This window comes from Trichosurus vulpecula, chromosome 1 (genome assembly GCF_011100635.1).
Source record: "Trichosurus vulpecula isolate mTriVul1 chromosome 1, mTriVul1.pri, whole genome shotgun sequence".
In the NCBI taxonomy this organism is placed as follows: Eukaryota; Metazoa; Chordata; class Mammalia; order Diprotodontia; family Phalangeridae; genus Trichosurus; species Trichosurus vulpecula.
The window spans coordinates 166,810,187-166,825,958 of record NC_050573.1 but is presented as its reverse complement, the minus strand read 5'-3'; the positions used below and the strand labels follow the sequence as shown (position 1 = coordinate 166,825,958).

At 34.5% G+C, this 15,772-nt stretch overlaps 1 protein-coding gene across 3 annotated transcripts in view; it reads right to left on the bottom strand.

The window, feature by feature from the left end:
- The window catches only part of EXOC2 (exocyst complex component 2), a 228,324-nt gene that overhangs the window by 122,938 nt on the left and 89,614 nt on the right, over positions 1-15,772 (bottom strand). For all 3 annotated transcript variants that reach the window (XM_036755919.1, XM_036755909.1, XM_036755926.1), the window contains exon 11: positions 11,617-11,735. In XM_036755919.1, coding sequence (XP_036611814.1) covers positions 11,617-11,735 — 119 coding nt within the window. The remainder of the gene's footprint in view (positions 1-11,616; positions 11,736-15,772) is intronic.

Here is a 15,772-nt window from a genome sequence, read left to right as displayed (position 1 = left end):
CAACATTTAGGTTACAATTTTATCAAAGTTTTAAACTAAAGATAATCTTATCAGCAGGTGTATTCATTAAGAAGAGATAAAAATTTTCAAAATAATTTTTAAATAACTACGATAGGTTTTTTATGAACAATGGTCACTGGTTTATTTTTTTTACTTTGGCAAAATGCATTTTTTGGTACTATATGGTGATAACCTATAAACAAGCACACATGTCTCTGTGTTTCTGTACACATACACCCCACAGGAAGGTTTAGAAAGTCATATATACAGAAGCAAAAAAAGGATCCTTTTTAGGAAACAGCAAACAAACATCTAATAAAAACTGTGTTTTAGGAGGAAGAGATATTTGCATTTTACTCAGAACATCAATGAAATTATCTTTAGCAATTACTTCCTTAAAGAAAAAAAAGTAGGCAAATCCTAAAAAGAACTCATTTCTTCAGATTTCATGTTATTTCTTTTGAAATAAAATAAATTTTATTAGTAGTTCTACATGTTAATTTTGTGACTTGGACCTATTTGCATGCAAAACATATTTGTAGTTCATTCCTACAATGATGAATTTTCTAGTTAAATAGATTAATGACTCTTTAATACATAAGATTAAATGTAAAGTGACAAGTCTTATATTTCATGGAAGTGACAGAGACTTTAGGGAGGTCTTATAAAGAATGATAGCTAAACCTAGAATTGCAATAGGATATATTATTGACTGGTCAGGATTCAACTAAAATTGCAAGAGTTTTATCCGCTCAAAAACTCAAACACTAGACAATATTTGTATAACAGTTTATATACAAAGTAAAGGGTAAAACAGATATTTGTTGAGATAAGTCTGCAGATGTGAAACCAGGTGAATAAGTTTACTGTATTTTCTCATCCTTCATGTCTCTTACAGCAAGTTTTCTCACAGTCTACAATAGTGAGAGGGAACACTGATCCATAGCCTCCGGACTCTCTGAAGGGCAGCAGACTTCCTTACCACCCTTAAACACCTTTGAACATTTTTTCCTGTGCACAGCGGGCCCTTGTCCTGTGCTACAGTCCGACCACCCACTGTTGCTTGTTGACCAAACACACAGTGCCTGGAGCCTGCACTGACACAGGCAGGATAAGATTCCTTTCAAGAACACCACATATAAGAATCTGAATGCCAAAGAGGGAAAAAAATCAAGACAGTATTACAAATTCCCCTCCAAATTAAACCTGTGTCAACAGATAAAAATGTTGCTCTGTTTGATCTTATGACTCTCTATATATTTAAAAACTGTGACAGGGTGTAGCAGCTGGGACATTTCCTTAATTTAAAGGAAATCATTCTATCTAAATGGAATGAAGTGAGACATATTTGATGTACTGGTACTAATGAACCTTCACCTTTGGGAGAATAAAAAGGACCTTCTCTTACTAGGTTCCAGGCCATATATACATATACATATATATACATATATATATATATATACACACACACACACACACATATGTATATGTGTATATATATGTATATAGATATATATACATGTATATAGATATATACATATAAATATACATATATATATAATTTAACAATGTAACAAGAGATATCTTGAATAAATAACATTACTTTTTAAAAAATGTAACTAGTTTTCATATGACACTATATTAACTCCCTAACCCTGAAAACATCATCTATCATTCTAAATAATTTGTTATCAGAATCAATATTACCTATGTCTTTCAACATTAACTTATAGTCACACTACAACTTTAAAATCAGAACAATTTTATAAAGATCAATATGAATTGGGGAAAATAAGTACAGCAAAGTATGAAATTCAAAATTATGTGCAATGGTTAATACTTTAAACTTACAGATTAATAACTATAACTAAGTATATGCTTGACATGTCAAAAAAATACTTCTACTAAGGATAGGGGATGTGGTTTAGACATGAAATGGCTCCCAGCTGCAAGAAGTCTTCTTCCAGATGTACAGTAAGCCAAAGCAATAGAAAAGAACCAGCTGCTAGCATAACAAATTGGAAAGGCCCTTCCTTTTGACACAAGTCCTGCTATCTGTCTGATCTAGCAGAGATAGATGTTTCATTTCAAGGTGAATAGAATCTGAACATGATATAAAAGAGGTAAGTAAAGAGATCTCAATTCAATTCCCTGATACAGCACACAGCAGCTGTCAGCAGAGAGAAAAACACTAGCCTTGAGGTAGAAGCCTGGAGTTCTGGTCCTAGTGTTGTTGCTGACTGAGTTGTGCAGATCTGGGCAAGTCATTTAACTACTAAGTTGCAGTTTGTTCATCTGTCTATGCAGTATTTGCACTACCAACTTCCAAAGATTTTTGTAGAAGCCAAATGAGATAACAGGTGAAAAGGCTTTGTAACCTATCAATTGCTATATCAATGAGCACTATATTATAGAGCATCTAAAAATGGATGATACAGTCAAATGGGCAACATTTAAGATTTCTCGTCTTTTACAAAAAATACAACTGATAAAAAAAATATGCTGGTGGAGATGAGTGACCTTTTTTCTTTTGTAAAGAAAAAAGTTAAACGAGTGATTTTTTGGTTATTTTCTATATCTGAAAATTGTCAGTTTGCAACACCATTAGAACTCTCTTTAAATACTTGACCTAGATACGTGACTAGTGGTGGTGAGGTAGTTTCAATTTTACTTCTCTATTAAGGCAAACATTTATTTTTATAATATGGATTTAAAATCAAATTTTTGTAATATGAATGTCACCTGTTGCTTATAACCTTTTATGAAAAAGGAAAAGGCAAAAAATGAAAATCTGGGCAGTACTATACTTGGAAGGGAGACTTCTGTAAATTACCAAAAATTGGAACAAGATACCTAATTTCCTCAGTCAAAAAAAGAGACCATGTGGTACACACTGCAAGTGGATAGGAAACACTCTTCTAGAAAACCAAGTGTCGACATTGACACGGGAGCAGAGAGGAGCATCATCTCATCCACTTCCTAAGGCTTAGTGGATCTGAAATTATTGGAAGAATGTCTAAGTGAAACTCGATGGAAGAGAGAGAGAAAGGATGAAATCACTGGTTAAAAAAAAAAAACCAACCCAACAACAATAGCTGACATTTATATAGCACTTTCAGGTTTACAAAGCACTTTACAAACATTAAATCTGACCCTCGCAAGAGCCCTTTGAGGTAGGTACTGTATTATTATCCCCATTTTACATAAAAGAAAACTGAGATTCATACAGCTAGTGTCAGAGATGAGAAACGAATTGAGGCTTCTGGACTAGTTTTTCCCACTACATCACGACGCTTCTGCTGTTTTCTATTTCATCTTCCCAAGGAGATCACTCACTATCAGTGACACTGCTCTAGAGCACATGGCTCATTTATGACACAGCCTGTGTGTCATAGTATTGGGAAAAAAACCCCCAAATCTCTACCCTACCAAACAGAACATATAAACCCTCAAACACCAGGCAATGGAATGGAGTTGATAAACTGCCAGAGTGGGAAGGCTTACTCTATCCAGGATACCTTTTTAATATTGCAAAGTGATAAGAACGACATATGATAACTGTAAATGAAGTGTCTTAAATATAAAAGTCAATGGCAAGTTAAAATGCAACAGGAAGTATTATACAAAAAAATTAAAATTCCCCTTGTAACTACCATATCCCTATCTTTCTCTCCTTTTAAAATTTAACAGAATTTTCTAAGTTTTTACACATTAGCACTAACAATTCTGAAGCATTAAGATCTCCCATCTTTCATAAAATTTTAAAGTAGGCCAATGGAATCTTTTGAAATGTTCCCATTCCAGCTATTACAGATAATTTAAAAATACTTGGTAGTAACATAACACTATGTCACAAACCAAGAAAGGAAAAGGTACAAAGTAATGTTGCTTAAACAGGACTTATATGGACTACAATGTCTATTCTAACAGTATGACTATCGCCAAAGGAGTTAGCCACCTGGTCACAGCATTCTCCTCCAGCTGTATTGTATTGAAAAATGCTTTAATATCAAATGAATACTATTTGTGTTTCTATATAGCTGTGTCATTATTATTATTATTATTATTATTATTTGTTTTTGTTATAAATTTTTATTTTTAGTTTACAACATTCGGTTCTACATTATTATTATTTTTACCAATCCTTCTACTGGCTTACATATGGCAATGATAAAAATTCACTTGGGAATGAAGAAAAAAATTAAAAAGAAAAATCTTCAAAAAGTGAGCTTCCTACAAGTACTTTAGTGGCTTTCAGCCACATTGTAGCAGCTTATTAGAAAATTATAGAACAGGGAAGCAATTTTAAAAATGTGGATATTTCTTCACTGCCCTATTTTCCATGCTGCTGTTGAAAACTGCATGAATCTGCTAGTACTTAATCTATTACAGCAGTCAAATCTATGTCATTTCTCTAATACTCCTTTATAATGATACTGGAATTCTAAAGCATATTCTCTATTATCCCCACCTATTAAAAAAAAGGGACCCAAAAGGAAAAATCTCTAATTCATGTACACATGCACATGAAAACCTGTAACAGTTTCTCTAAATAGCAAGTAGCAGATAAGGTTAAATGAATTACATGATGGGGAATTAACATTATTTTACGATCCTGATGAAAAGAAATCTTCTATTTTCAATTCATTTTAAATTATGGATTATTTCTATTTTGAGGCCCTTTTCATGGCTGTCAGAGTTATTTGCTTTTCAGTAATCAATTATCCTTCATGCTTTATAATTTTAAATAGAATTATGTTGTAAGACTTTACTGTCAATGTGCCTGTTTCTTTAAAATTTATTCTTGATTCCTCTTCATTGCAATGCTTAAAACAAATTATTCAGGTGTGACATAGCAACAAATAATTTCTTCTCTGAACTTGAGTCACATTTTTTTTTTTTGTTTAACTCTTAAAAAAACCTATTTGACAATTTCAAAGAACTGATTGCTTTTTTGAAATATACTATTCCTAACTTAAAAATAGATTTTTTTTTTTCTGGCTGGAAATAGTAATTAAATACATAATTAATTACAAGTAGACCAGAGAGATTAACAGAAAAAATGTTACACAATTCCTTTAGAATACTCCTATATCCTTTCCTTTAGGTTATTAGGTATATCCAGCATACATTCTAAGTGTTAAACTCATTTTCAGAACAAAGTAAAAAACACCTTTGAAGGTCACCCTTAAAAATCCTGTTTGGGAATGTCAGTAGGGGGTTAACCAAAGGCTTTTCCTGGCAGGAAAAGCTGAGGCTTTAGTCTAATTTTGGACTTGTTTCACAGGAATTTTAAGAGACAAATCACTTCTTAAAAGGTGGTAAAACTTTTCTGTGAGCAACAATACAGGGACAGGTCTGCTCTGAAAGTAGTATAACTTAAACAGAAGAATAGTTAACAGTTAAAGAGAAGAAAAAAGCCAAAATTTGAATCCCTTCATATTTGGTAATTTTTTTTTATGCTACCCTGCATGTAATGCTGCCTCCCCTTCTCAAAATCAGAGTATCAAATTTGGGCTACGTACAGTGATACATCTGAAGAGTGGTAAGGAATATTCAGTGATTAATGTCAATGTGTGTTTAAGGTGCAATACTAATCTTCAGTGCTTTGGTCCACTGTTTACAATATGAAGAGCACCATCTGCTAGGGATCAGTGTATATTATTACTGTTAAAATTGAAACCTAGGGAAAGATCTAATGCAGCGTTCACGAGAATATCAACCTTATGACCCAACCCTCTGCTGCCAGAGCTTCATATACAAAAGAATCTTTCTTGGAGAAAGGCAGCTTTTAACGGAGTACTGCTGTCTGTGAAAATCTATCACTTTCTTTGCTTAAGAAATTCTCTCTGAAGACTGAAAAACTAAATAAAATTAACATTTCCCTCTTTAAAAAACCAAACCAAACAAAATACCTCGCCACATAAAGCCATTTTTTGATTTCTACAGGTTAATTAGATTTCATAATGACCAACTTCCTTAGATACCAAAAAATACTTTCCTGCTTCAAGTATTTTATCCATGTAAATATTTTAATCCGTTAAATTTTAATTTAATGTCTTATTTCTTAATCACTGTTCCGTCTGGCAGTTTACTTAAAACAATTCTGTCCATGTCTCTTCTTCAGGTTACAGCATTTACAAATCAACTTGTCATTTCTAAAATTTGACCACTGTTCAGTTTGGAAACAGGTTTTTGGATGTGCTGAGTTAAAACCAATGGAGTGCTATAAGGTAAAATGCTGGCCATTACCATTATGGGGAAGCCCTTGTGTGAGCACAGTGAACAAGTACTTGCCTTCTGACACGTTCATTATCATTCTGAACCACTTGTGGGTAGAATGTAACATAAAGGAAGTTCTAAATCAATTTAAACAAATATGGTAAGTACGCATCAAAGTTTATCATGCCATCCCTGAACATGGACAGGACTGATTAAAAAACCAGACATTATATAAAACAGCAGTAAAGCCTATTAGAGAATCATTTAAAGAATTTTGTTCCCCAAACATTTCAACACTAGTGAGCAGAGGAGGAGAGTCCCCACACTACATCCTTTACTATGCTGGATGCCTTCTAACTTCCTCTCGCTTTCACTTCACTCTTCCAAAATCGCCATGAAACTACTTTCTATCCATCTTTCTAGGTAAGTGTAAAGTGCCTTATCTTTCAAAGCCTTAACACGCTCACTTTTATATCTTAAAACACAGTGTGGTATAGTGGGAAGAGGATTACACTTAGAATCAAAGGACCTGAGTTTGAGTCTTGCTATGTGGATAGTGCCTCAGTCATATAAAATGAAGATGGGGATTCCCATTTGGCCACAGCTTCCTCATCTGTAAAATGAGGCACTAGACTAGCAGGTCTCTAGGATCCTTCCAATAATAACATTTTATGACTCTGAAATGAGCATTTTTATAAATCCCAAAAGTCTATATAAATGTATGCTGTTACTATCTTCTACAGAAATTAAGTGTATAGGGAGTTTCTCCAATATTATTCATCACACTGTATTAAAGTATCTAGTGTCCAAGAGTGAAAACAGAGGCAGATGTCTCTAGTCTGGATAATTTCAGGAGCTTCCATTTAGGAAATTATTAGCCCCTGTGTTTTTATATGTCTGTTTTATTAATCCGGTTAAATGTTATTTTGCACTGACTTTATGTGCATTAGTTCTAAGTATTACTTCTTCCATGACTAATACTCCTGACACAGGTCACAGGGATGAGTCTCAATGCTAAGTCAATACAACAACTAGAAGAGGTGGCATTGTGAAGAAGAGGCAGTACAGTGTAATAGAAGAAAATTAAACTAGGTTCAAGCCCTTGCTATTCTACTTACAAACTATTCAACCTTAAGCAAGTCACTTAATTACTGGATGCTCTTATCTGAAAAAATGAAGGGGTGGGAACTTTACGATGCTTTAGGGATGTCCTAGCATTCTACCAGTCTCTAGCACCAATGCTCAAAATGTATATTCTTTAAGAGTTAGGTCAAATGCCACTTCCTGCGTGAAGCCTTCTCTATTACTGTCTTTCCTCCCTCCCTTAATTAATGCAGAAGTGATTTCTAACTTGTAACTCTCATGGCATTCTTTTTAAAAAATTTCTTTCATGCACATATCTATCATAATTATTTGTGTGCAAGTCTTCTGAGTATACATCCCTCCCTGACTATACAACATTTTGTTTTACATAGTTATTTGATTATAACTTATATTTATCTACTCATAGAGTACATCTCTTTCTAATAGATTGTAATCTCCTTGAGGGAAAGGGACAGTGTTCTATCTATCTCTGCATCTTCTCTAGAGCCTAGCATAATTAACTCTGTATATTAGGTGTTTTAACACTTATTTGTTGAATAAAGGAATGATTAAATAAATGAACAAATACCTCACTGTGTCTATTACTCTTTTTGCTGCCTGAAGGCAAAGACCATATTTTATTTATCTTGCTTTCATCTTAAATCTTTTCCTTTCCCACTTCTTCCTTCTTCTGGCTATCACTGAGGCCTGGTTCCCTCCTGATAATACAGCCTCTCTCTGGATGACACAGACTCCCAGGCCACATTTTCCAGCACTGGCTGCACTTTCATTCTCCTCCATAGCACTAGTAGAGGCCCAGAAGTTGGAATACTACTTGCTTCCCATTGCCACTTCCAGGTTTGTCCCCTACTACTATCATTCAGTAACCTTTCCTCCTTTAAGGTCTACACAATTTACATCTACCACCCAATCAAAATCCGGATAGCTGTTGTCTACAGACCTCCAGGACACTCCCCTTCCTTTCTCAATGAATTCAGTACTGGCTCACAATCTTATTCTCCTCTCCAATTCCTGCCCTCATACAAGGGGATATACATATTGATACTCCCTCAAACACCCTAATCTCCACCTGCTAGCTTCTGAACCCACTCATTCCTTGTGACCTACTCCTCTATTTTGTCTTAGTCACACACAAAGATAGTCATACCCTTGATCCCCTGCCATCACCCACAAATGTACCACCTCCATGTTCATGAACTCTGAAATCCCTCTATCTGATCACAATCTATTGGATTTCTACCTCTGTCTCTGACTTCTAATACCAAACCTCATTCTTCATCCGCACCATGAACTCAAAACCCTTGACACCTCAATTTTCCCCAAGCCTTCAATCACCTTTGTATTAGCCATATTCTCCTCCTTTCCCCATCCTGAACCCTCGATGAGCCAGTTCAACTCTCCACTGTCATCTTCTCTCCCTCCATTCCAATCTATCCTCCATCCTAAAACACAGTTCCAAAAAAGTCATCTGCCCTACTCAATAAATTCCAGTGGATCACTATCACCTCTAGGATCAAAACCAAAATCCTCTGTTGTTCAAAGTCTTTCACAACCAGCCTCTCTTTTAGTCTTCTTACACTTTATACCCCAACATGTACTCCTCAATCTAATGATACCCACTTTCATCAGCGATGACAGACTTAGCTCTTCTGAGCAATATAATTACCTAAGACAATTCCATGGAAAATGCTATCCACATCCAGAGAAAGAACTATCTGAATGCAGATCAAGGCATACTATTTTCATTTTTTTTCTCTCACGATTTTTCCCTTTTGTTCTGATTTTTCTTTCACAACATGACTAATGTGGAAATATGTTTAATATGATTGTACATGTATAACCTATATCAGATTGCTTGCTGCCTTGGAGAGGGGGGAAGGAGGAAAATTTGGAATTTGAAATCTTACAAAAATGAATGTTGAAAACTATCTTTACATGTAATTGGGGAAAAAAAAATTAAATACTAGGGAGTGCAAAAAACTAAAAAGATTTTGAGCTCCTCAAGAGCAATGTCTATTTTTTGCCTCTCTCTCAGCCTTAGTATAGTGCCTGGCACAAAGTAGGCGCTGAATAAATGATGATAGACTGACTTAGCTTTGAAGCTCCCTCAACAATGAGCACAGCACCTATCCCATATTTAAATACTTCAAGGAAATGTGATTTCATTATTGCAGGTTCTCCTTTCCACCAATATAGATCACAAGTTTATTTGGTGTTAGTAGATAATTTCCTGTAAGTTGTTGTGGACAAAATAATTTCCTCCCCTGGTAGCCACCCTTCACGTAATAACATGGAACACAGCCAACTTGGTCCTGGAATGTCAGATATATGGCCTGTCTTCAGGCTTGTCCTTGAAGCCCTTCTAGTCTGGTAAGACATGCTATAACTTGTACTTTGCTAGAATACCCTTCAAGAACTCAGGGTAACTTCCATGCTATCATGAGGCATAGGACTTTGGTGGGGAGCTCTGAACATAGACATGTTTCCTTTTATTCCCTATTACAAAATACCAGTTTATAAATATGTAAAATTTATAAACTAATTTATAGGGAAGCAAAAATTATGGTTATGTTAGAAAGCTATCTGTGGGTCCAATAAACCAGAATACTCTTTCTGCTGGCATCAGAAGTGCTAGTGTTGAAGGGATAATAAGAAGATATAAATAAAGGTCATGTATCCACACTAACTAATATCTAACCTTTTGGGATAAATATATGAGATTAGTATTAAAACCGAAGGAAAGAATTTGTCTTATAAAAAACGTACATCTCCACTAATTAGCATGAAAGGTTTTATCCTACAAACTTTAACTGACCTCTAGAAATAATTAGAATAGAATAATTTTCAAGTAATTGTAGTCCATGGGTCACTTTGATTGGGCCAAATCCTTCCTTCTCCACCCTTCTCGAACACAATTGGTAAAACAGGCCTACAAAAACACTAATGGAAGGAATGAGGATGGCAATGATTTTGATGAGTTAACAAGTGAAATGATGTTTGAGTTTTAACTATCAAAAGTATATCCATAACAAAAGTTTTACATTGTAATTAAGTGCCACAGGAACACTCATTTGAAATTTTATCATAAATTTCCTGAATTGTCCTCCTATGCTATCAATTTTTCACACTTGTCTACCTCATCTCCTCAAAAAGTCTGCAAACTCTTTATAAAAAGATGCCATATACCGTATGTTTATTTACATTGCTCACAACAATGAGCATGGCACTAGGCTCCACAGTAGATGCTAAAACTATGTTTGCTAAGTATAATATGCTAAAGCATAATGCAATAAATCAACGAACATAAATTATAATTCTGGTTTACTTTGAGGTGATGCCTACATCAATAACAGTATACATTCTATACATATCCATAGGATCTGACAACTAGATAAAAACTTGACATGTTTTAAAGATGTTCACAACAAGAGATTTGCAATTAGTATGAGAAAAGTCAACAGTAACATATTTTGTTATTAAGCAAGTTGTAATACATATTCTGTTAATAAGCAAGCTTATTTTTATCCTTTTGAGTGTAAATTCTATAAGCTATTGATATTCTTAATCAGAGATTTATCTTCAAAGAAACAAAATAAACTTGAGACAAAATGAATGCTTCCTCTTTCAATAACATACATGATTTAAGCCTTACTGGGAAGAGTATTACACTGAGGATCATGTGACTTGTAATCTGGTCACTAGCTGATTACCTTAGGCCAACCACTTAATTTCACTAAGCTTCAGTTTCCTCACCTATAAAACAGGGGATTTGTCATAAACATTAAATTTTCTATTACAACAAGCACATGCGATTTCCCTGGTGTGGGAAATTCTTTAACAAACACAGATTGCAATTTATCTATGACTTCAGAGAGCTGCCTAAAGCACAAAATGACATTAAGTGACTAGTAGGTGTGTTAGAAGTTTCAATCCCATCCCTCTATTCTACCACAAAATATGGCCTCTAACTTTTCATTATCTCTAATAAAAGAGGGCAATGATATCGGTTTCATGAACTTATTTAAAATCTAACTTTGAACCATAAGTTTCAATTTTCTATCATATCTTTATCAGTTATTAATAAGTCACAATATTTAACAGATTAAGGTTTCACTTTTTTTATCTTCCATTCTCTTGTTTTTCCAAGAGCTAATCAGGATAAAACAGCTTGGGCAGAAGAAAACTGGATAATGAAAAGTGGATAGTAGTCCCCTGAATAATTAAGCACTCTAAAGACCACTCAATGGACACCACTGAATGAGTTACTAATTAGAGAAGGAATAAACTTGCCTTTTAAGTCTTTTACATAGCTCTCTTTGCAACTGTGCATGAGCTGAAGAATCCACTTATGCTGTGCTCCAATACACTGCCAAGAAGGGTCTCCATCAGCATGAAGGTCAGAAAGATATCTGAAAAAGAAAAACCAATACACACATAGGTTAGAATTCTGATATCAATAAAAACCAGGATAGATGGGACAACACAGAAAATTTTTTTTCAGGTTTATGAAGAAAAACAAAGTCTAGATCAATTAATGAACCATTGATACAAAGATATTTCCTAGCTTTTTAAACTTTAATTTAATGAAATAAGTTAAATATTTTTAATATGTCTCACAGAATTATAAAGGAGAACTCTAGCCAAAAAGAGCTGATGATATTTTAGAAAGGGGACTACAGAAGCAATTTAGTTCAGTACTTGTTTCCATAATAGGGGTGAAAACATCCTTATATTCAATTTCACATAAAAGAGTATTTCTTCATTATTTACAGTCATTAAACTTTAAGTTGTCTTCCACAAAAGTGGGAATCACTGGAGAAAGTAGAGAATCATTTCAAACTGAAGCCTTTTGTTTCTCCTATCTTGCAAAAGTATAAATACAATTGCCTGTAGATGGCACTGTATCACTGCTTTTTTTATGACTAAACTCAACAACACCTAGGGGCAACTCAGAATTTACAAGGGTCCTTTGAACATGGAGTGATTCTGTGGCTACAGTTCTGGACCTTTAAAGTTCTGAATGCCAAGAAATGGAGTTGCAGCTGGGATAAGAAGAATCATACGTCACAGTGAATAACAGATCTAGATTAGGGCTGGAAGGGACCTTAGAGGCCTTTGAGAACAATCCCCTGATTTTACAAGTCAGAAAACAGACTAAGACAGTGAGGTAACTTGTCCCAAGGAGTGCTTGGAGCTGATTTTAAACTTGGGTCTTCTTGATTCCTAGTCCACTGCGCTCCATTGTATCATCTAACTGCCGCCTCTTGCCAACAAAACCACATCTGGAGCTATGGAAAAGAATGTACCTGGAGATTTTAAAAAATGAAACTGTTAACTTCACTCAGAAAACAATAAAATATTAAGAATCCCCTTTGGAGTGAAACTTTAAAAATCAAGCAGTACAATAAAATATATTAAGACTAATCTGAAATTTTTGGAGACAAATGCTGTGAAAGGTAGAGCCTTAGGCAATAAAGAGAAATGTAATATGAAGGCCTAATCTTGTCACAAATAACATGTTCCAGAATCTTTATTAAATATTATTTTATATAACTACGTTATCACCTGAAATATTGAAAGCTTATTGCAATAATAATCTTATACAGAATGGTTAACAGAATTTAATCAGTTCATCAGTCCCTAACTTGAGTTGGGGGAACAAAAAACTGGTGTATGGGGAAAATGGGTTCTTTGCCCCTGGCACCACCTTCCCAAGCTTCTCAAGGGCTCAAGTTATTTCATTACTCAGTCATAGCTCTCCACATCCATGCAGGTAGAATGAAACAAGTCCATTTTGCTGTTAGCAGCCATACTGGGAAAAGTGAGATTTGGAAATGACCTCTGCAACCCTTTAATCTATATAACACCCAGAGTAGATTTTATTTTTAAGACCTCTATGATTGGGCAGGTAAGGCAAGTGTCAGGGTAGGTACTTGGTCATCTTCCACAGCAGATGCATGAAATACTTTTTAAACAGTGTATGTCTGCTTTCACAAGCTGCAATGAATTCCAGGCTCTAGAACTGGCCTGTCCTTTTTTGTCTTTCCTCTAACCACCTACATGCAGACTATTCTTATGCTTGCAGACATACAGGTTGAGCTAAATGGGTGTGTGTGTTTTTACCCAATCAATCATAAAAAAGACATTTTTAACTACTTCATACACCCAAAAAAATCAGCCTGTAACCCATGTTAAAAAAAAAAGAAAGAAAATTCAACTTAGAGAAATGTGTCTCATAAATAGCTCCTGACTTTCAAAACCCAATCTAATCTTTGTCTCTCAGCTAGGTTTTGCTGTGTTCCGCCCTGCCTCCTGCCCCCACCGTCCCCCTACCTGCAATATTAAAAGGCTTGAATAAAGTTATAGCATTAACTTTTAGGTTTTCCCTGTCTCCCCTTAAGGTCGTTTTATTTCCTCATTTGGAAATAATACAATAACTTCATAATTCTCCTCAAGAATGCTGTGTTTTGCCCCCGAAGACTTCTTACCAAATCTAGACCTAGCAAAGGGCAGCTAGGTAGGGCAGTGGAGGAAGACTCATCTTCCTGAGTTCAAATGTGGCCTCAGATACCAGCTTTGTGACCCTGGGCAAGTCACTTACTTAACCCTATTTGCCTCAGTTTCCTCATCTGTAAAATGAGCTGGAGAAGGAAATGGTGAACCCCTCCAGTATCTTTGCCAAGAAAACCCCAAATGGGTTCATGAAGAGTCAGACGTGATTAAAACAACTGAACAACATACTTAAGAAAACAACATTATTTCCACTGTCCAGTAACAGTTCTTTATTTTCCTGTTCTCTATGAATAAGTTCTAACAGCTCCACTCCCCAACTTAATTGTTTGGGTTTTGAAATTTAAAAAAAAAATAATTTATATGGAAACAATTTATTTTTATTTTTGAAACTAAAGAAATGGAAAAAAAAGTCACCACTATACAAATTTATATGAGTTCTTTTCTCTGGTAGTTTACAATGTTGTTTAATGTTGAATATCTTTATTTTTCATTCTAAAAAATATATATATATATATTAGTATTAATGATAATAATATTCCACTGAAAAGCAGCTACTTTATAATCCTGTGAGATGAAGTTCATAGAACATTCAATATACAATAATAATAGCAGGATATTGATTTGTGCCTAATATTTCTATCTGTGCCCCACTGGAAAAAAAAATTAGAAGAATGAGATTAAAAACAATAATAGTTGACATTTATAAAGCCCACTGAGGCTTAAAATGTGCTTTCTCTCCATTATATCATTGGATCCTTACTACCATCCAGTGATCCTCTTCTAACAAAGGAAGACATTGAGGCTTACGGAGGTTAGGTGGCTAAGTTGCCAGAGGTGAGACTGCTAGTAAGTGTCAGGAGTAGGATCTGAAAAGTTTCTTTTGATAATAAGGCCAATACTCTTTCCATTATACAAGAATGCTGCTCCATCTCTAGTATAATCCTAGTAACTATTTGTCTTGCAGTAACTATTCATCAACATGCTTGAAATCTAGAAATCAATGATTTTTTAGATCTAGAAACCATGAAATGCTCTTAAAAAATCTAAAATAAATTTGTACATTAAGAGAATTTAGCTTTATTGTTTAGGACCTCATCTAAGTTTGGGGCGAAAGGGGGAGGTTGGCTATTTTTTGTCTGATTCTCCTAATAAAACTTTCTTTTATTATATGTTTTTAAGTAAGTTTGATTTCTAAGATATTTAAGCACTTGTGTACGTCTGTGTATATACAGGATTTATTTTAAAATTATAAATCCAAATCAAATATTGCCTTAAAAAGACATTTTTAAAGAATACATGGGAGAAGTAAAAAGGGTAGCCTTTCCAATTCTCTTTTCTTTACCTGCTTTTGTTTTAAACAGATTTAACTTTATTTCCAGATACAATTTTTAATAAATGCTTTGGGGTGGCATGTATTGTATTGGCACGAAAAACAGAGGAAACTTTGCTTCTTGCTCTAAACTTTCTAGTAAGCTAATTATTAGTGTACATCTACTTATGTTCAATGTGGGTAATTTAAATAAGCAGTTAGTTTATTAGTAGATACTCTGGTGAACAAATGTAAGAAAACACTAGCTGTTTGAATCATGCCAAACATTGCTCAGTTGTGCAAAAAAAAAAAAGGAAAACAAAGGCATTTTAAACCTTAACCCCATGAATCACTCCTAATGCTATGACTACTAGTAAAACCACCTGGTACTAATCCAATAACTATTCCCAAGATCTCAAGGTTCAACACATAACAATAACTGGTGTTTAAATGATGTTTTAAGATTTATAAAGTACTTTATACCCATTATTTCTTTTGATCTTCATAACAATCCTATGAGGTAGGTACCACATCCATTTATAGTGGAGGAAACTGAGGTTCAGAGGTGAAGCAACTTGCCCCTGGTTCCATAGCCAAGTAAGTGTTGGAAGCAGGATTTGAATC